The sequence below is a fragment of the Indicator indicator genome, chromosome 7 (genome assembly GCF_027791375.1).
Source record: "Indicator indicator isolate 239-I01 chromosome 7, UM_Iind_1.1, whole genome shotgun sequence".
NCBI lineage: Eukaryota > Metazoa > Chordata > Aves > Piciformes > Indicatoridae > Indicator > Indicator indicator.
The window spans coordinates 20,121,147-20,142,108 of record NC_072016.1 but is presented as its reverse complement, the minus strand read 5'-3'; the positions used below and the strand labels follow the sequence as shown (position 1 = coordinate 20,142,108).

The following is a 20,962-nucleotide window of genomic DNA, read 5'->3' as shown; positions in this document are numbered from 1 at the left end:
TACTCACTCGGTCTCTTACTTCCTTTTTCTGATTTTATTTTTAAACACCTGCACATTTTGCATGTTCAGGCTGAAATGGGAAGAGTGGTGCTTTCCTCATGTAGTTCTAACCTTTTATGAACAGGCCTCCAGTTCCTTGTTGACCGAAATTAGGGAATCTTCCACCAGTGTCCTCAGCCTCCAAGAAGAAGAGGGATGTTACTCCCCACCAATTTATCTAATTCCAGCAAAGGGTATCCTCCAACACTAGCCTATCCCTAGCAGTTTGTCTGACCTTAAAGAACCAAACCTCATTTCTTGTTTTCACCAATTTCTAATAGAGTTTAATTTCCATATTAATTTCTTTAAGCCATTTGAGATCACAGCTGCACAGGCTTTCATCTTTCACACCAGTGCAGCGACTACACCAGAAGCCAATGCACAGCACATATCCAGTATGAACTTCTAACATGCTCTACTAAACATCTGTTTTGGTTGCACACACAAAGTTCACTTCTCACACAGAACAACTATGCCTTGATTTTTGAAATGTTAAAGATATCAGGGTAAGCAGGAAATAATCCCCCAATATTTAAATTTTTATATTCGGTTTTAGACAAATATAAAATGTCAGTGCGAAAAGTAGATACTTATATTTCATGAGGCACCAGAGATTAAAAGAAAATTACATTTTTTAGCACTATACTAACTACAGTGTTTAACAGCTCATAAATGGATTTTCTTATTTTTGCAGTAATTTATAACGGGAGATAGATGTTGTCATCTAATCCACCACAACTGCACAATTTTCAAGCAATTTGCTGTTGATCAATAATGCAAGTATTAGGTTATTAAATTTTTTACAATTAAGTGACTAAGAAAGCTGCTTACTGCCTTCCGCTATACCCTCTGTTAATAAGATCGTTGTTGCAGATGTTCATGTATGCTGCATTGATGTTTAATGGTGCATGATGCTCTAGGTGGTTCCCATAACCTTGCTTTGTCTACTATGAGCTGACTCAATTGATATGATAATAGAGAAAAGAGGTCTGAAACAAGCTGGGCTGTACTGGCACAATTTGCATAACCTTTAAATTTGCCATCATTTGATAGCCAACTGCTCCTAAAAATTCTTAGTTAGTTGTCAGCAACAACAATATACTGTACAAGCAGCATTCTGCAGTTGGACAGGTGGGGAGAGAAGAGGGGGCATGCATAGTTTATTGCACTTTTATATTCTATCAGGAAATGTACTTATTATCAAATTTATAAAGCAAACAATTTGGATTAGAGTTCTGTAGTCTCAATTGTCATCAACTGCTATTGGCCACAATGCATCTTTTCAGGTTCACAGTACAATCTCACAGTGTCAGATTACAAGGGACATAAACATTTGGTTCCATAGACTCCTCTCTGACTTCACTGACTGCTAATCATTAGGGCAGGCAGAGGAATCAGGATGGATTAGGAAGGCCTTGGGAGACACAAGGTAGCAGACTACAGCAAACAAAATCAAGTAAGCAGCCTTCCAAAATTCCAGTCTGATTTCAGAGGATTCTGTATTTTGTTTGAACAAGGTATGAAACAACCATGACTATTATATCATTCTGTAGGTACAGCCAAAACCGAATAATAGAAAAATAGTACATGTTTACTGTATTCACTAAACTTACTGGATGTATATACTCTAAGTCAGTTCTGCTACTTTCATTCAAATGGGATCAAGTACATAAACATTATTCTTGTGGTATCCAGAGATGTATATCAAAACTGCCACTTCATGATCTATATTATGTTCACATATGCCAGGGTCAGATCATTTATATATGCCTAACATGCACAGCCTACTTTTCAGATATGGCATTTAAAAGATTTCCACTTTGCTTTATCTGTAAAAACTACTGTGGAAATCACTGAGCCAAATCAATCACAAAATCTCACAATTCTGCTTTCAAACAATAATTTCTGAGAACTCAAATTAACCTTACTTTCCCCACAGTGTTAACTCCAGGTGTTTTGTCAACTTACGCAAAATGAATCCTAAATCCCCAAAGTCAGGTGAAGCAGGACCCCTTTGAACCTCTGGCTTTGTCCACTTTTTCCACTAGCCAGGACCTGCTCGGTTCCTCCTTGAGCTAAGGATTTGTCTTCTACTCAGCCACCTATTTCCCAGAGCTTCTATTGACTGCAACTGAATGCTACGGCAGAGAAACTTCTAATCAAAGGGTCAGTTCCTGCAGTTAATTTTCATCCAGGGTCACCACACATACCCACACATTACTCTCCTTCCACTCTGTACAATTATTTTATAGTGACTGTTTGAGCAGGTGAAGATTAGAGGCTTGAAAACATAAGTTCCGTTATTTATTGCAAAAGCATAGCACTGATAGCTACAATTTAAACTTCTCTACAATGTTCATTCAGCTGTAATCACAAGATGGGAAATAAAATCTCTAAATTAAAGATGATAGGCTATCCAATTCTGCAGGGTGCTTTCTGAGCAGAGATTCTGCTGTTCAGACGCCTGTCTGATGATTTGTTATGAAGTCAGCTGCTGCCTCATAAAAAAAGACTAACTGCCAAAACAATTAAAAAAAAAAGATCTTCTGCAGAAGATATTCTGCCTAGGTGCCAGTGGTCAAAGGGTACAGTTCTTCATGCACCTCCTTTGTAACAGGGAACAGAAAAGATAACCTTAAGGTAAAATGTGTCATCAAATCCTTCACCATATGTAAAGTCCACTTTTTGTATAACCTCTAGGTAGACTGCAAAAACTGAATTGACCATTGACATTCATGAATGTTTAAAGTCCTCCATGACCATAATCGATATCCAATGAAGTTAATGAGATCTTTCAATTGATTTCAAAAGACACTAGGTCAAGCCTCAAAGACACTTAATATCACATTCTCTGCAAGCACTCCATCTGGTAACACACACTTGGATAAGTTGCTACCCTCCTATCCAGAATTTCAGCAATGGACAAAGATAGGTTATCTTACTGCAAAGTGTTTTTTTTTTCCAAAATGAGCAATATGCCATTATAAAACTTCATATGGAACATTTAGTATCTTTAATTGAAGAGCAGTCAAGGCCACAGTAGTTACTTGTGATGTTAATGCCAATATGAGATCCATAAACAAGACAACTGTTATTTATTTAAGATTTGCTTTTAACTTGAGTTTCTAGAAAGCAGTACTTCAAAATCCTATGTATTCTAACACATGTAAGCCCATCCAATAGATTTAATCACTGGTAAGTAGAGTTATAAGTTCAAACTGGCCTTGACCTTGGGCAGTATGACAGTATCTGAAAACCATTAATGGTCTGAACCTAAAGGAAAAGCTCATTAATAAAAGCAAAAGCATACAAAGGTACAAAGGCAAGCAAAAAAAAAAAAAAGAAAGAAAAAAAAAGAGGAAGTTTTATTAAAAGTATTGATCATGACCCTAGGGCACTACAGACATTGATCTTCCCACATCTCCACAGGAAAAAAAAAGTTAAGCCAACAAATTATTGATCTATTATGAAACTTGCTGAACAAGGCATACATTTAATTTCTTAAAATGAAAAAAAAATCACATTAAATTAGGGTAAAGAGAAATCAAATGCCTTAAAAATTATCTGTAAAAAAATTACTGATTAATTTCAGAAAATGGCCATCCCGTTGGTATGACTTGAACTTAAGTGTTAGAAGGTGAGAAACAAACCTTTAAAGCATAGGTTTCAGATTTCAACTCATTAAAGCATATGCTTTTAAGAAGAAATGGGCAGCATCCAATACTAAACATTGCAGCAACACAGAATGCATGTATAGAAAAGAAAATGTAGAACTTTAAATTTAATTAAAAGTTCATAGGATAATTATTTTAAATGTAGTTTTGGATCTTCTTAAAGTTTGTTTAGAAAGGTAGAAAGATATATTTAGAGTGACATAACATTGTAGCTGCAGAAACAGTTGCTGAAAACAATAAAAGTTATCAGAATTTCCTGTTTGGTATACATAGAGAGGGGCAGTTGTCATCTTCAGAAAGCAGGGATAATCTGGACAAAGTTGCATCAATTAGATGTATGCGTGAAAAGTGCAAATTAAATTTAGAAGGCTGTCATTAGATCCAGTGCTTCCTAATGACTGAATGACCAATTCTGCTGTCTCATCATTCTTTTAATATAGTTCTATGACAAAACTGTTGGTTTTCAAGCATGGGAGATGTCAAAGAGATTGTTTCCCTTCTAACAGTATAATCATGGTTCTGTCTCCCTGCTCTTTACTCTTTGCTTTGCAGACATAATTCTACAATATTACCAGCAGAAGCAACTTTCCTTCCAACTTTGGAACTACAGTCTTTGTTGCTAGATGAAAATTCAGAATAAAATGTCATGTTTTATGCCTTACAGTGAGGCTCCACAGCAATTTGAGTCACTGCAGTTCACAGGTACTATAGTCTTATCCTTGTCTCCCTCAACTGCAAATGCTGCATTCTCGCCTTCCATGCTGGCACTAGTACTTACCTGTACCCTGAAAATAAGGTGGATCAGAGCACGCAATACTTTACTGGGGTACGTTTCTGCAAATCTGTGCAGACTGCTGAACTGGTTCGCCATGAGGGTGGAAAAGTGCTGGGCAGTGTGGGGGAAAAGTGGAGGATGGAAACGTATGTCCTAGCAAAAGCCAGTGATTTCTGAGCTTTCTATCTTAAAACTGCCAGGGACCAAAGTCTCAGTCTCTTGTGCTCTGAGGACTATGTAGCCATATAAAGAATAAGGTGAATTCCCATTCCTTCCGGCACTGCCTGGAACACTAGAGGCCTGCCTTGGCAACCAGAAGGCTTGATTACTACAATCCTGTCTCAGGATTTTTTGGTAGTAGTTCTCTGGCTTTGTAGTTTGAGCAAATAGAATGATATTGTGCCAATGTAATTTTTTTTTTCCTGTTTGAACCACCTCACAATTCCCTTGGGTCACCAGTAAAATGGTACCAGTTTTAAAGTGTAACAGCCATGTATACAGGAGGCATTAGGAACTTATGATAAATTAATTCTATGTGGATGCTCTAATTGAGGAATAATACCACAGGGAAGGCCTGATTTCTCAAAAAAACACCCAAAAAAATGAAGCTACAGTGGTCTAAGGTACTTTCTTCCCTGAACAAGAGTGTCCTTTTGAGATTTAATAGCACCTGAATCATCCTACTGTAAATTAATTCATCTTTGCTCTCCAGAGTCAAGCAAGACAGGCCTTCCCTCTCCAACATCATGCAATTTCTACTGCCTAAGCAGTGGATTTGTATATTAAGACACACACCTCTAAGAATCCTTTTAAGACTTATGGTAAAATCCCTGATTTTCTAAATCTATGCATTTTTATCTGAGAAACAAATATTGAAATTCTTCTAAGTGGAAATACCATCTAGCCCTACAGAACGGAATAGGGACCTGTATTTATTGTCCTTCAACAAACATGCCCTTTTCACAGCTTAAAAGGGTAATTTTTCTTCAGACTGTCGGATTGTAAATTCATTGTAGCACCTGAAATTTGAGCTAGGTTTAGTAAGAGGAACAGTTTTGCCTTGAAAATTCTTTATTACTAGTGATTATACACGCTTCACTCTCAATTTCTGGGCTAAACTGGTGCGTTAACACTTTAGACTAGAAAAGACATCCTTTTCTTAAATCGGTATGAAATTACCGAAACACATATACATCAGATGTGTACATACATGTACAGGCATTCTTTGAGATGCAACAGTTGATACACTTTTAAGTCCAGTCAAGATACCAATATCCAGGAGCTTAGGCTTTAATAATGCAATGCTCAGACCTCCTCTCCCACACAGTATGAAAGCATGAATGGTCTCAGTTACAAAATGGTATTTCCAGCTTTGCTTTTATTTCTCTCTACCAAGAAATGTTCATTATTAATTTAGGTTTTGTGGTTTCCTAAGCCACGACTGAACTAATATAATTTTAAAAGGCTTTCTGGCTCATTTGCTATGCTATTAGAGGACTAAAATTTTGGTTTTTTTCCTAAATCCACTCCCATTTTTTAAACTTTTCTTTCTGTTTGTGAATATAAATGGCACAAGTGAAAGTGTGTAATCCTGTGAAAAAGAGAGCACCCAGTAATACAACTCAGCCACTGTTTTCACAGGTCCAAAACACTACTTTTGTTTGTGTAAACAGATAGGAAGGCTGGGTGATAAAATATAGTCAAGGTTTTCCTGTCTGGAAGGCTAAACTTTAAAGTGTAAGTAAGTAAAAAAAAAAAACAAAAACCAAAAAGCCACCACTTTTTCTTAATGCTTAGAGAAGCAGACACAATACTCAGTAACTTAGAAGAAGAGGAGCTGCAAACAGGCTCACCATAAAATGTCAGCAGTGTCAATAGTAATAAATACTTCCATGTTTTATAGATAGACTTACAAGGTAACATGTTGGTCTAAAATTGCAGCATAATATGCCAAAGAAAATCTACTGACCTCTGCTTAGAGTAGGCTGCACGTTTGAACCTCACTTGTTTTTATTCCCCCCGAAAGCACACAGCATCATACCATTATGATTTGAGCACTACTTTCCACAATTTTCACCTAAGACAAATGGTTTTAAAACTCTCAAAATGTATTTAAGAGCTAACATGTACTTACAAAATGAAAGAGGCTTCATAAAAGCACATTATCGATAACTTTGTCATTATTTTAATTTAGATCAGGTTTTGATCTATCCAAGCATAAACTTTTAATTTATGAACATATCTGCACATACTAACCTTGAGAATGGTTGTATTGGGTGACACCACTATTCACTTAGCTCAGTATCCCGTTTCAGAATAAGAGGGAGAGGTAAATGCCCAGTATTATGCCAAAACCAAAAGTTTAGTAGGCAGGCTGTAAACTTCGATAAAGTTGCAAGTTTTATGGCAATATACTAATCTGGCTACGCTGCACAGGCTGTTTAATTCATGGAATAGATTATATAACAATAGTGATAAGTAGAGATTCACAAAACTGTTTCACTATGTACTATGTAGTAGGTTCACTAAGAAATTTTCAAGTAGGATCCTTCTCATTTTACCTTATTTGCCACCACTGCTAATACATTTCCTGAAATATCTCAAGTAATGTATCAAAAATCCTGAAAAAGGTGTAAGTGGTTAGTAAGCCCTAACTGAGGTGGCTTTAATGCTTGAATCCTTAAAATATTCATTTTTGCTGCCATATTCTAACAAATGAGATTATTCCAAATGTATCCTAAAAAGGGGTGGTCTTGCAAACACTGGGGGGAAAAAAGAATGGAAAAATCTGTGTCCATGCCTGAATGTGCCAGATTTCATAATTCATAACTTAAAAAATGCTGAAGTGATTTTTTTCAAATTCAGATTGTTTTTCTTTCCTCTATTAAAGCTATGAAATAAGCCAAGTTTAAAGTCTGTAGCTTCAGCTGTTTTTGAATTATGCAAATATTTCAATATAAAAGTATGTTTTTCCATTGCTGAACTGATTTTGCTAAGACTTTCCAAAGATTTCCCTTTGGGCCAAGACTAGTCATAAAACATATCTGACTGAAAGTAATTTGTTTAGAAATGTTATGAGCAACTCTGTAAAAGGGATATCTTTTACAGCATTTGATTCTGACTAATGTTACAGCACACACATTGATATGACATATATGTTCTTGCCAGAGCTTGTGATCTTTGGTGCATTTCTTAAAAGCTCCAGCTGCTTGAAATCAGGAGATTGCATGTGTTCATTAACTCTCTCTGTTTTCTCCACAGATGTATTTTTTTGTGGTTACAGAGAAAAAACATTGAAAACATGCAATTACTGTATCTCTTAATATCAGGAAACCTCAGTAAAATCCAGAATCTCAAGCCTGGGAGGAATGATACGATGGAAGAAGGCTGTGATAGTGGGATCAGAGTCTTGACAGCCAAACACTTCCTGGTACGGGCAAGAAGCATCCATACAGGGAACTAACCTAATATGTTCCTCAAATAAGCTTTCCTGGTAAGAAAGTCCATAGATCTTATTTTCAGTTACCAGTATATTTCCCAAACTATAATCCTCTGTACTGAAAGGTTTTGTCACAGGTATCTCTCACAGGCTATGTTTTTTTAAGACAGTTTCATCGAAGTTCAGTCATTTTGCATTCTGATGTTAGAGAAAATAACGGCGTTTCTGTCAATGCCAATTCTTAGGGTCACTGAGAATCACAGAATGTTAGGGGTTGCAAGGGACCTCAAAAGATCATCTAGTCCAACCCTCCAGCCGAGCAAATCACCCAGAGTAGGTCACACAGGAGCACATCCAGGCGGGTTTTGATTGTCTCTAGAGAAAGGGACTCCACAACCTCTCTGGGCAGCCTGTTCCAGCGCTCCGTCTCCCTCACAGTGAAAAAGTTTTTCCTTATGTTTATGTGGAACTTCCTATGCTCCAGCTTGTACCCGTTGCCCCTTGTCCTATGATCTATCCATGAGAGGAGCCTGGATCTGTCCTCCTGACACTTGCCCTTTACATATTTATAGACAAAAATGAAGACCCAATGCCTTCAAGTTCTTCAGTAAAAAGAGAAAACTTGACATAAAAAATGCACTTCAGGGTATCCAAAGAGGTGGTAAATGCCTCATCCCTGGAAACATTCAAGGTCAGGCTAAACTGGGTTTTGAGCAATCTGATCAAGTTGAAGATGTCCCTGCTCACTGCAGCGGAGCTGGACTAGATTATGTTTAAAGGCCTTTTCCAAATCAAACCATTCTATGATTCAATCACATGAAAACTTCAGACAACAATCATTTACGCATGATCTGTGTAGTCTTATTAGAAGCTGACAGTTAATTTAGTCAACAGTTCATCTGCCACAGCTCCTGTGTGCCAATCCTAAACACTTCTTTCCTTCCCTATGAAACACAGTGATCACACTCAGCTTGAATTTGTGCTTGCCTTTTCCTTTCAATTATTCCTACTGACAGAGAACAGGAAGCAAGGGGAGAGAAAAGGGGCCTTGAGGCTGGAGCACTGTGATGGAGAAGATATGAGCAGACAGTAGAAAGAGCCAATGTGCTCCATGATACAGAGATAGACATTTTTCCTCCGAAAACACAAATAGTTCAGACAGTCAAAGAAATTGGACTGACAAATAGGAATGGCTTAGGTTGGGATTGCTGATGCAGCTATTGGGTTTCATTGTTTTTGTGATCTGCTTCCAGTTGCAAAGACCTCTAAGTTGCTTGTCAATCTGTGCTTGAAGGCCCACAGCTCATGGTTTGCTTGAGGTAAGCCAATAGTGGCCTTGGGGAGCATGAAAACAATGTTGCATAAACTGCAGCAATTTCTAAGGTGACCAAACCAGTATGGCTGGGCCAGATTTTTGGAAGAAGTGGACATTTTAGCTACCTTAGTTTATCTCTCTTCCTCATCTGTAAGAGATACACTTTCAGAACTTTTTGGTTAATCTTTCTTCCTTTTGGTGACAAACTGTGCCTTTCTGCCCTACTCTCTACTCCTTGAATACTTCAACTCTCTGTAACAGCAAGGAATCAACAACTGTTGCCACAGTGCTCTCCACATGTAACAATCTGTATCTGGCCTTCTTTATCTCACAAAAAGAACAAAAGAAAAGAAAGAAAAAAGAAATGCCACATCTAATTCATCTGATTTCCAGAATATATAATTCTGTGCCCTTTCACAAATGAGCTGGCAACCTGCAACAACCCCTTTTATCTACATTATTTCCTCTTCTTCTAGCCAAAGCTGGAAGTGTATCCCCTCATTATTATCTGATTCCTCATTCAACCTATACACCAAAGAGGTGCACTCCTCCCCTCATAATCCAGCCCCTCTCAGTCTAACCCCATGGCTACCTTGTCCTGAACAGTATGCAGAGTCTTTGACAGAGGAAAGAGAGCTCTGCTAAGGATGCTCTTACATTCTCAGTGTTGCCTATCTCATCTGCCATTGCATGGGTAGGGGAAAGAGAAAGAAGAGGGGGTTGGCCATCTGGCTGTGTCTTTTTACAGGGTGCAGCCTGATCAAAGCCATCTACTTCTACTCTCATGGCTCACAGTAGTGCTGTGCTGTGCTGCTGTCAGAGTAAAGACCTTTCCTTGAGGAAAATAGGTAAGGGGAGGAGCAACAAAAGGTCGAAAACCCATGAAGACCAATTTCTCCTTAAAGTCTTTTACTCTCACACCTCCAGCTCCATCCTGCACTCTTTCAGAACACCATTGGAATATGTGATCTGCCCAACAGCTGATGAAGGATGGTTAAAGGGAGTAGTAGAAGGGAAGAGCGTCCTTTGCCTGGACACTGATTCCCTCTGTTTGAGTCACTACTGACAGAAGTGTCTCCCAACTAATAAATGTATTGTTCTTATTATTATTAACCTGGAAAAATATAAAGCAAAAGGTACCAATAAGCATACTCAAAGCCATAGCTGATTAGCAAGTACTATTTTAAACTAGGCACAAACTCTTTGAGACAATATTGTTTCCTCAGAAAGGCAGGATAAACAACCACACATAGCACACTTCTTAAAAAAAAGTACGCCTCTCCTGTACCTTAGAAAAAAAGAAACTAATTTTATACTGGTAACTACTCCTAAATGCAGCAATTCTTCCAAAGATCATTCAGAAACTTCTTACACTTTCCACGGCAGATTTCAAAGCACAACTAGACCTAATTAGTGTTGAAAAAAGCGTGTTAGTGGCACTCTATACCATTCTATGGTATCATCATATGCTAAATCAAAAGACATGTTTCCCTTCTTTCATTATTATTATTATAATGTGAGGAGGTGGGTAAAAGTTGATCCACACCAAAGGAAGAAAAAAGGGGGAAAACAATAACAAATTGGTATCTCTTTCAAGAATTGCCCCACAGGCCAAACATTTTTATGTTCTTAATCATTATTAAATGACTTAGCATGACACACAGAGCCTGGCGAATGATTCCATCCTGACATGAGAACGAATTACAAATGAAATGAAAGATCAAGCTGTATTAGAGGACTGCCTCTGGGAAATGAAAATCTTTAATTCTCTTTTATTATTGACATTTATTTGGCTGCCATGAATAACAACACAGCAAAGAGATTCAGCTATGCTTGTGCACTGAATAGCTTATCTCACGGCTCAAAACTGCCTTAACATTTATCATGTTTGCTTTTGTAGCTGACACCATTGCATACACTCTCTATCCATCTTGCATTTATCATGCATATAAAGTGCATTCTCTAATTTAAGTTCATTTCACAGCAAACAAACAGCTAAGATTAGCAAGTGTCAGCCCTCAAATAGGCTCCCAGTTGTAAAAATATCAAAGAAAGGATTAATGGATTTGTTAACAACTCCAGCTTGAAGAATAAAATAAGTATACAGTGAAAATTAAATAAGAGCGCAGAAGGGTTACATATAAGATTTAGGTTTACTACTGTTATTACTAGCTTATGTATAAAAACATTTTTATACTGCTATTTTTCAGTCAACTGTAGAATAATCAAGTGGAGTGCCTCCATACGGGCCATACATGTAACACAGTAACCTTCTAGAAGCAACACTTCCATTACTATTCAGTAAGATACACATGCCTAACTCTCTCTGGGTACTTTCTATTTTCTTTAAACCAGTCCGTAGCTAACAAAATAGGGGGGAAAAGCAAACTACTGGAGAAATCATTCAAACTGCTGCTAGGAATGATCTGTATAGCACTGACATACCTACTTTGTGCCTAGCCCTGCAGGCACAGTCTGAAACTAATTCTGATTTTGAGGCAAACATCATATGAGTAAGCACCAGTCCCTCAGGTGCAAAGCTTCCTCAACTTCACTTGATTTCCAAAGGAGGAATTCAGCCCTGACTAATAACTTACCTTGTGAAGGAATGAACAACTAAAATGGCTTGCCAAAGTACATGTTTTTAATAGCTTTATTTAGTCCAGAAGCACAGGAGGACAGAATTAAAGAGACTGTCAAAAGGTTGGCAGTCATGTTTATAATGCTTAAATCTGTGTGTCGTACATCATCAATTTAGACAGCACAAATGACTTGTATCCCTGCTAGAACACCTTTTTCCTACATACTCCTTTGAGAATTGAAGAGCAGACGGCTGAGAAAAGCTAAAGTGAGACTTTCTGCTCAAAGCAAAAAAGCCTGGAAATTCACTTAGCACTGGATTTCACTTCCTCCTCTTCACAAATGTTTAAATATACTATGCTGTTGCCCAGCTGTTCTCAGCAGGCATAGTGTGTTCTTGTTTGCAGCAAAGATGGCTACACAGATAAAATCTCAAGTCATAAAAATCTGAGTAAAACTAACTGGATCAATATTTTAGATCTGTGTTATAAAAAAAGAACTTAACACGCTCAGAACTAAATTCTCAGGCATTCCTGTGAAATATTACTTTCTTAAACTAATTCATAATCTTACAACAATTAAAAGCATAACACATGAGAATCACAGACTAACATCAAAAGGCAAATGCTTTGACTACCATTTAAGTTATCAATTGTTAAACCACGACTTTGATTAACTGGAATATTTGGAAAAATATACCTGTGGCCAGTACAGTGTCATCTTTCCCCTGGGTAAAGACTACGATTCGTTGCCTTTTAGTGTTCACCTTTGGCAAGGCTTGTGTCTTCCGGGCTATCTCTTTAATGTCTTCAGTCTATTAATAGAGGGAAAGAAAATTCTTGTTACCAATATACTAGAGCAGTGAGAGATTATAACTTTATTAGCAGATCAAAGATTGATTTGCTTACAGATAAGTATAAAATAGACTTTATTGCCAGTAGAGGAAGATTTTTAAAATAAACCCTTCTCTTAGGACTTTATGTAGTACAATGAGACTGTTGTTTTTAATCCTGATAATGATAGTTCAGCTACTCCAATTGCTGCAAAACTGCAAAGCTAACAAAGGAATTACAAAGCATTTCCTAATGAGCAATTAGTGGGTTTCTTTGCTGCTGACTGTATTATAATCTTACCGATCATAAAATTAAAAATCAAATCGGTAAGAGAATGCTTTGGATAAACTCTGAGCCTGATTTTCATCTAATTTAGTCAGGTTTTGTAGTACTATAAGCCCTCTGACTACATCAGGATTACAAATACTGTTTCTCTAACTTCCCTACAGCAGCTATATCAGCAAGTTAACTGACTGTACGCTGCAGAACCTTATAGGGTGTGGAGCTCAGGTGAATATGCTCTCTGATCACTAGCTAGTTGCATAATTGAGATGCTAGGAAGCAAAGGGTGAAATGGATATTCAGTGGGGCACAGATAACATCCCTGGTTTTCTGAAGTAAAGCTAAGCTGCAAAAAATGTCAGGAATCTCTGCTTCAAAGTGACTTCTGTACACCACAGAGCATGTAGCCAGGAAGAGAGAAACTGGCGTACCGAACCAAACCTCTCATCCATCAATGTTTCTGACAGCAACAAGTTTGAAATGTTTAATTTGATGCAAGAAACTTTAGCAGTGCAACTTGTCATTAGAATATTATCCTTCATATTCTCATAGTTGTCCTACAATCTGAAACACAAGTATTTAAATTTCTAATTTACTTAATCTAATACAAGTTTACTTTCTAATCTCATTCTAAATATAGGTACTCCTGTTATTTATATAAGCATCAAATCCTGTTATAATGCCATATGGGAAGCTTTAGTTCCCAGATTTATCTCAAGTCAGTAAGTTTTACAAATCAACTTTGGAATATGTTAACCTATTTCTTGCCATCATTTATACTTTTTTTTTAATTAGAAAAAGTAAAAAAGAGTATGATTGTTCTCTGTGCTACTTACCATGTCCTACTTTATGCTTATCTGTTAAATAACATCATACTTTTTTCCCCAGTTTGCTGTTGTGTTCAAGCAACTACACTGGAACATAACTGATTTGGTGAGGGCCTCTTATTGAATATATAAAAACACAGCACTAATTTCTGTATTGTTTTGTGTTCTCTTTGATATGAATCCTGACTAATTTTTAAACACAATTCATAAAACTGTCCGCAGAGTGGTTTCAAATAACTTACCACAGTTGTTAAAATTAGTTTACGTTATTGATAAATTGATTTTTATCTTCCATATAGTTATTTTGAAACTGATACAGTGTGTGTCATTTCGACTGCAGCTGCTGGTTTTAACAAGAGACTGGTTATTTTTCATCAGCAAGCCAGTTAAACACTTCAAGAACCATAATCTGCATGCTATTCAGCCCTGGTTACTTGCTGATTTTTGATAATATTGTTGATCTTCAAGCACTTCACCTTTCTTTACTCTGGTAGTCAGTGAGCCCAGTGATTTATGCATATCTGCCAAACATTAAAATAATTTCTCTTTGTTGTCTTTTTGCCTCTTTTAAAAATTCTCTTATACTATTCATTTCCATATACTACACTCTTATTTCTGTTTTTTAGTTCCTTCCTCCTGCTTAGAATGTTAACACAGCTTTTAGAATGCGACATCTTCTACCAAAAAAAAAAAAAAAAGAGGAACGTTGAACCTCTGCACAGATTAAAGACAGTGAACAGGGGCCACCTTATTCATAATCTCAAAAGATGAGGAGTCACTAAAAGAGGCCAGAGGAAAAAAAAAATGAAATGGCTGCTCTTCTGTTTCAGATGTCTCTGAAAGAGATTTGTGAGTAGCAGGTGTCAGCTGGTGGCACAAGCTGTTGAACAGGGGATGGATGAGAATTACAGCCCTCCAGCTTGGTAAGATGCAGGCTTCTGAAGGTTCACCTGAATTCTGAACTATTTCAGGCCTTGATGATTAAGAGATCTGTGAACTATAAAATGCAATAAAGCATCACAGAGATCAAAGGAAACAGGAGAGAGGTGTTTAGTTTTTGCTAAGTAGGAAGTGGCTACTAGTGACTTCATTAAGCATATCTACGGTGGAGCAAAGCAGCCACAGAAATCAAAGAGCCTGAAGATATTTGTGCAATGTATATGCATGCCCTTTGAATTTAAAAGGAAAATGAGGAAGTTATAATTTGAGAAAATGGCACCATCAAAAGATGATTTCTCCAGTTTAAGGAAGAGCAAAGATGAACTTTTATGAGGGAAAGAGGACCTTGAGGAAAAAGATAGTGAAGAATGATAGTAAAGGATGAAATAAAGCAGACAGTGAAAGAAAGTAAAACCCACATATATTTTCAGAAAGAACTGAATGAATAATAAGCATCTTAGAGCAGAAGGAAGGTATTTAGGTGAAAAGAGATAATTTCTTTAAAAAGCAGGAATTTCAAAACCAAGTGTTTTGCAGGCTTGTGTCTGACTGTGCAGACTGAGTAGCATCTTCTTTGAGAATTAACTCGGCCATTTTTAGCCAAAATCAATTTTTCTACTGAAATTTTTCAAATGAAGAGAGTATAATAGCATAGATATCACAGAAGAGCTGCAACCTCAGCGTTGAGGAGGCTTTAACTTTTCCACAATATATCTCCACCTTACCATTATGCTGTATTTTTACAGTTCAACTGTGACATTTTATAATATGGAAATATTTACAGCTTAATACTGCAGGTACTATGCCTCTTATTTCATCATCAGGCAAACATCATGAAATGTTGTAATCTCCTATTTATGTTCAGAATATACATAATATTTTCAAATAACTGAAATTATTAATATTTGTTTAGTACTGACTTGTACTTGCACACTTACTGTGACTTTTTAATGCATCCTATATTTACAGACATGGATGAATGGTAAGACCATACTGGATTGTGGTCTTATAGCCTCTATATCGTGTCCTAAATTCACAGGATACTCAAACATATCCAGTTATATACTTCAATCTGATCTAACAAAGCTGACATACAAATCTTACATAAGCATGATTTGGCTATTGATGCTGCACCTGAAAAATCTTGCATGTGGCATTCATTCCAGCAAGTTATGGAATATATGCATATAAAGAAAGTACATCAGATATCCTAGGATCAGTCAGAGGTATGTGAAAAACTGCATAGTTAAGACTGCTAGTCAAACTATGTCTTCTGATCTTTGCCTGTGGACAAATATGCAATAGCTGGCATTACCAAACACCTGACCTAAACAGGCATAAATTCACTGAAAACAGTGGACGTGAGCAGTGTACCTCTTTAACTTGAAAACCTAAATCTGGTCCAGGGTACCAAAACTCTCTAATTTGGTTCCCCAACCAAAGGAGACCCCTGCCTCTAGCAGGAAAAGTTATTTTGCATAGGGGCTGCTACTAACCTCTTAGACACCTACTGATGTGTTAACATTTTACTTCTTGGGTTGACAGAATTGAACTCTAAGTTTTATGTTAAAGCAGGGTTTTGGGTTCCTAATTCCTTCATAGAATAAACAGCAAGTAACCATTAAAAAAACCTCAAACTCATAAACCTTTGTCCTGGTAATTTTGTTGTTTGAAACATATTATAACCATCCGATTAAAGTATGCTAACAATCGTTCTCCCATTTTGGAGGGAATCAAGTCCCTGGGACAAAAATTGTGACTTTTATAATGGATTACTGAGATGACTGCAACATGCAATTAGTATGAAGCAGTGTTTTCACAGACAGTGATTTTACTACTTATTGAACAGTTTTAGAACGTCATAGAACATGAGATTCACAAAAAAGAAAACACTGATGCATTCCAGGGAAAGTCAGCATGAGAAGTAATGTTCCGCTTTTGATTATTACAGATAAGTGTTGGTCAGGAGATAAAATGAAGGAAATAATGGTCTTCAAATAATACGATGGATTTTACAAAAATACCTTGTATTTCAGAAAAGTACTCTTGGTAGGATGAGGCATAAAAATAAAAATTCCTTTGAACATGATTCTTTTACAAATCAAAAGAATAGATTTGTCTCATGGAAGTGTTTTCTCCTGCCTATGACAAGATTTTATTCCTTCAGAAAAGGTCTATTTCTTCTCGAAGTTCACTTGATTGGACTTTTTTTTCAAGAACTATTTCAGACGCTTAACTGAATCCATGCTTAGTTCACATTAACTTGAATTTACTGGGAGGTAGAAAAGCAGATTATTAAAAACAACAAAACAAAACAAAACCAATTAAAAAAAGAAGGTAGTCAAGACTGATGCTCAAAGCTAAAATATTTCTGATTATTTTTGTTAAAAAAAAAAAATTCTGTCCAGGCTGCAATTCAACTTTTCATCATTTCTACAATAAATATCCTCTTGATTTTTGCTTGGGTCATTCCAGTCCTTTCCTTAACTTTTCCATGTTTCACTAGTTTTCTATTCTTAATATAAATCACAGACTGAATTTTATAAGCTTTTGAGAACTGACGTAAATTTTTCTTCTTTTTATCAGAAAGGCTAATTTTAAGCTGTGTACACTTTTCCTAAGGTGCTTTATTAGTAGTGTGATTTCTTTTTGCTTCCACAGCACAACAGGAAAACAAGACTAGACACTTAGCAAGTTTTTTACACAACTCTGTCAGTATACTTGACATGCGAGCTGTTGCCAACCAAGGGGGTAATAAGAGATAAGATCATAATCATTGTGCACTTTACTGATACACTGTAATCAAATGTGGCAGATTTAGGATGTTCAGAAGGAACTGTGCTAAAATCTCTAAGCAAGCACTAATGGAAAGGTTAATATGATGGTAGTTAGCAGACACCAAAAAAAAGCCGTTTGTCACTAGGACTGAATTCAAACCAGGCACATTACAAGTCTTTAGCTCAAGGGGGCAATAAACATATAGAATGGTAGACTTAATACACTACTTCCTTTCTTTTTTATTGTCTAGGTACCAGAGGGTACCAATAATTTGTTATGCATCATATTATATTTGGAGGCATCTCTGAAATTCATTCGCTAGAATAAACTCAAAGTGTATTTTTATGCTAAGGATACAGATTATAAGAAAGAAAATTGACTGTGATAAAAAGTCCTGATTTCTACAAAGCAGCCACATGAATTTAGGAAACATAAAATGACATGGGACAGCCCACAGTTTTAATATCTAAAACACTGATGGCATTGATGTACTCGCTGGTGTCTAGTTATGAAGAAATCTTAAATTGTAGAACAAAAGGTGTCAGTCTTTCCCTCTTTTCTTTTATATACAACCATCCACACACAAAAGTGGTATGTTCTTAAAGTGATGCCGTTTGAACGGCGTGGCTTCCGTTATTTATGCAAAATGGGTGTTGAGCAGTCAAACTCCTACCTTTTCTTTTACACTCCAAACAAATCAATTAAAGAAGGTTTTATTCCAGAAAAAAAAAGTAAGAGGATTTATGTGTGTTCAGTTCTGCAATTTATATTTCAGTAAGATCACTTACTAGCTGCAAAATTATCACAACCATTGTCACATTAATTATAGTATTTAAAACCTGCCTATTTGAATTCAGTATTATGAGACCAATAGCTGATAGCTCTCCAGATCAAGTTAGCTGAATTTAGCCAATGGGAGATACTATTCAAATAAATAACTCAAGAAGGTGAAACCAGAATCTCTGAAAAGCACTGTAAAAATCAACATTGTTTACTTCAAGAAAGCAGAGGATCATACATTTTTTGAGCACAGATGGAAAACACCAACTCGAGTATGTTTTGAAACACAAATTCCACACTACCCCTTCTAAAAGAAGCTGCTTGTAGAAGCATGGTTTACATTAATCAGTACCTAACAATTTTATATACAACCTTTCTAAAATTCATTTGCATAATGATAATCTGCATATGGCAGGGTTTAAGTTATTTAAGTGGTGCTGTATTTCACTATTTAGTCTTGCTTCACCACTGCTTTAGCAGTGAATCCTTATGGACTGTAATGCAGCTAATGAGGTAGCTTTTTAACTGAACAAACTGACAGGTCCCATATCTGCAGAGGCAGCTTGAAACCGTGCCCAACCTCTCGGCTTCCCAAGAGGCTTTTCAAAATTCAATAAATAACATCTGTAGGCGATGTTGGGTGCAGACCTAGCAGAGTGCGTCATAACACTGAGCTGGCAGAACAAAGAAACCATGACGACTGCCAAGTTTCCATGGCAACCGCTGCGAGGCTTGGAGAGTATAATAGCACATCAATCATTGTCCAAAAGAACTTCATTATCAGCAAGAAAAAAAACCTTTAGGATCTGTTTAGTGTGCAATTGTGGGTTAACTCACCTCAAAGCCTTGCTCTCTAGCAAAAGTGGCAGCTTCCTGAAATAATAAAAAAAGAGCAGTTAATTATAAAGTGCCAAATAATGAAGAAATAATACATTTTGAAACTCATTCAGCTAGTTTTCCTTCTACACGATTATCTCAACATAGCCACATACACTTGTTCAGTTCTGATAGTTGTACCCAAAGCTTCTGCCTCTTTCCTTCAAGCCCGACAACAGTGCCATGTCAACACGTTTCACAACTCAAATAAAGAAGGTACAATGTGGTATTTTCCAGGCATGGAAAGTTACTTCTGGAGATAGGACTCTGATAGAAAACCACTAATGAAATCCACACAAACATCCTCCAGACATATTTTTAATTGAAATTGTATCACATTTCCATTTAAGTATGACACTTGATGGGGTACAAGCCGTTGAAAAAAAATCATTTGTCATCTGCAGTGCATTAAAAAAATAGGATCACAAAATGTGTTCAAACCCTTGTGATGCAATCAGATGAGCCTTTTGAAATACTCTGATGTCTTAATCACTGCTTTAGGCAATTTAACTATGTTCTTTTCCTGAAAGAACATAGACAACATCAGGGTATCAGAATGTCCTAATTTCTTATTTATATTAATTGGAACAATTAAAATCTGTTTTGAAATAAAACCAAGGAAACAGAAGACAATAGCAATGTTTCTGCCTTACTCACTGTCTACCTCAACATTGCAAATACTGCAGAAAACCCTCAAGTTTTTATGTTTTAATTTGTGTTCTTCTTATCTTTGCCAAGTGATATTAATAGAAGGGTAAGTTTTGAGCCAAAATGGTGAGTTGATCCAACTAAACAAAAATAACTACCATGCCAAACCATTTAATTCCAGTGTCCTTATGGCAACTTTTACTGCTGCAGAAAACACAGACTTCAGGACCTATATGATCTGCCAATTCAGGGGCAATGGAAGCATTTGAAGCGGGTACAACTGATTATAACAACAGTAAGTTGAGGTTAATAAAATGTGATAAGCTGAAAAGCACAACTCCTCAGGCTGCTTCACTGCAGAAACATAAGGCTGACCGGGTTAGCTGTAGCTGATGTTGACAGAAAAACTGAATCATGGTCCTGACAATTGGGTACGGGCAAGGTTAGCCACTTTGACAATTTACTTACAATTGAATTCCCTCTTGTACATCACACAGTCAATGACATTTGCTAGCCTGGCTGTCAAGCAGGAGTGTAGGGTTCAAAGATATCATGCAGGGTTTTCCTAGACCAGCATGTGATTAACAAAGCCTATGCTTGTATAAAAAAAGAGTGCAAGCTTCCACTCCGAAGTGATGCACTTACAATGAACTGCAATACAATCAAGAACGCCTCAAATAGAACTGGGACACAGAATAAAAAAACAAAACCAAGAGAAACAGGAGAGTGATAAGGGGGCAGAGAATAAGAAAATTGACTAAAAATTACATACTCTAGCCAAATTACATCTTTAACCTCAGGTTTTTAATTGGGGGTCCTGCAATCAAAACAAGTAGTTACACTCGTGTCCTAAGGGGATTTCTTTAATGTCCCAATGGAGCAGGACATTAACGTCTGTGTTATACTATTGTTTGGCCAGGAAACTGGACACCAGTACATCAAATAAAAACTATGCCAGTTAGGTAGTGATTCCTTATGTGGGAGACTTTAAGAGAATTCATCTTCATTTTCTGTACTGGGGCACCCCATAGCACATGATGTTTGAAAGATCTTTCACAAGAAAGGATAAATGAACGCCCATTTGTTAAAAAGTATCTCATCTTCGGATTTTTCTTAAGTTAGCGCATGATGTTTTAGCCTGGTCTGCTGCCTGACTACATGAATAATGGTAGCTAGC

At 36.8% G+C, this 20,962-nt stretch overlaps 1 protein-coding gene across 1 annotated transcript in view; it reads right to left on the bottom strand.

Moving 5' to 3' along the window:
* The window catches only part of ADK (adenosine kinase), a 268,966-nt gene that overhangs the window by 28,028 nt on the left and 219,976 nt on the right, over window positions 1-20,962 (bottom strand). The window contains exons 7-8 of the mRNA XM_054382192.1: window positions 19,099-19,134; window positions 12,522-12,636 (exon numbers count right to left, since the gene is read on the bottom strand). Coding sequence (XP_054238167.1) covers window positions 12,522-12,636; window positions 19,099-19,134 — 151 coding nt within the window. The remainder of the gene's footprint in view (window positions 1-12,521; window positions 12,637-19,098; window positions 19,135-20,962) is intronic.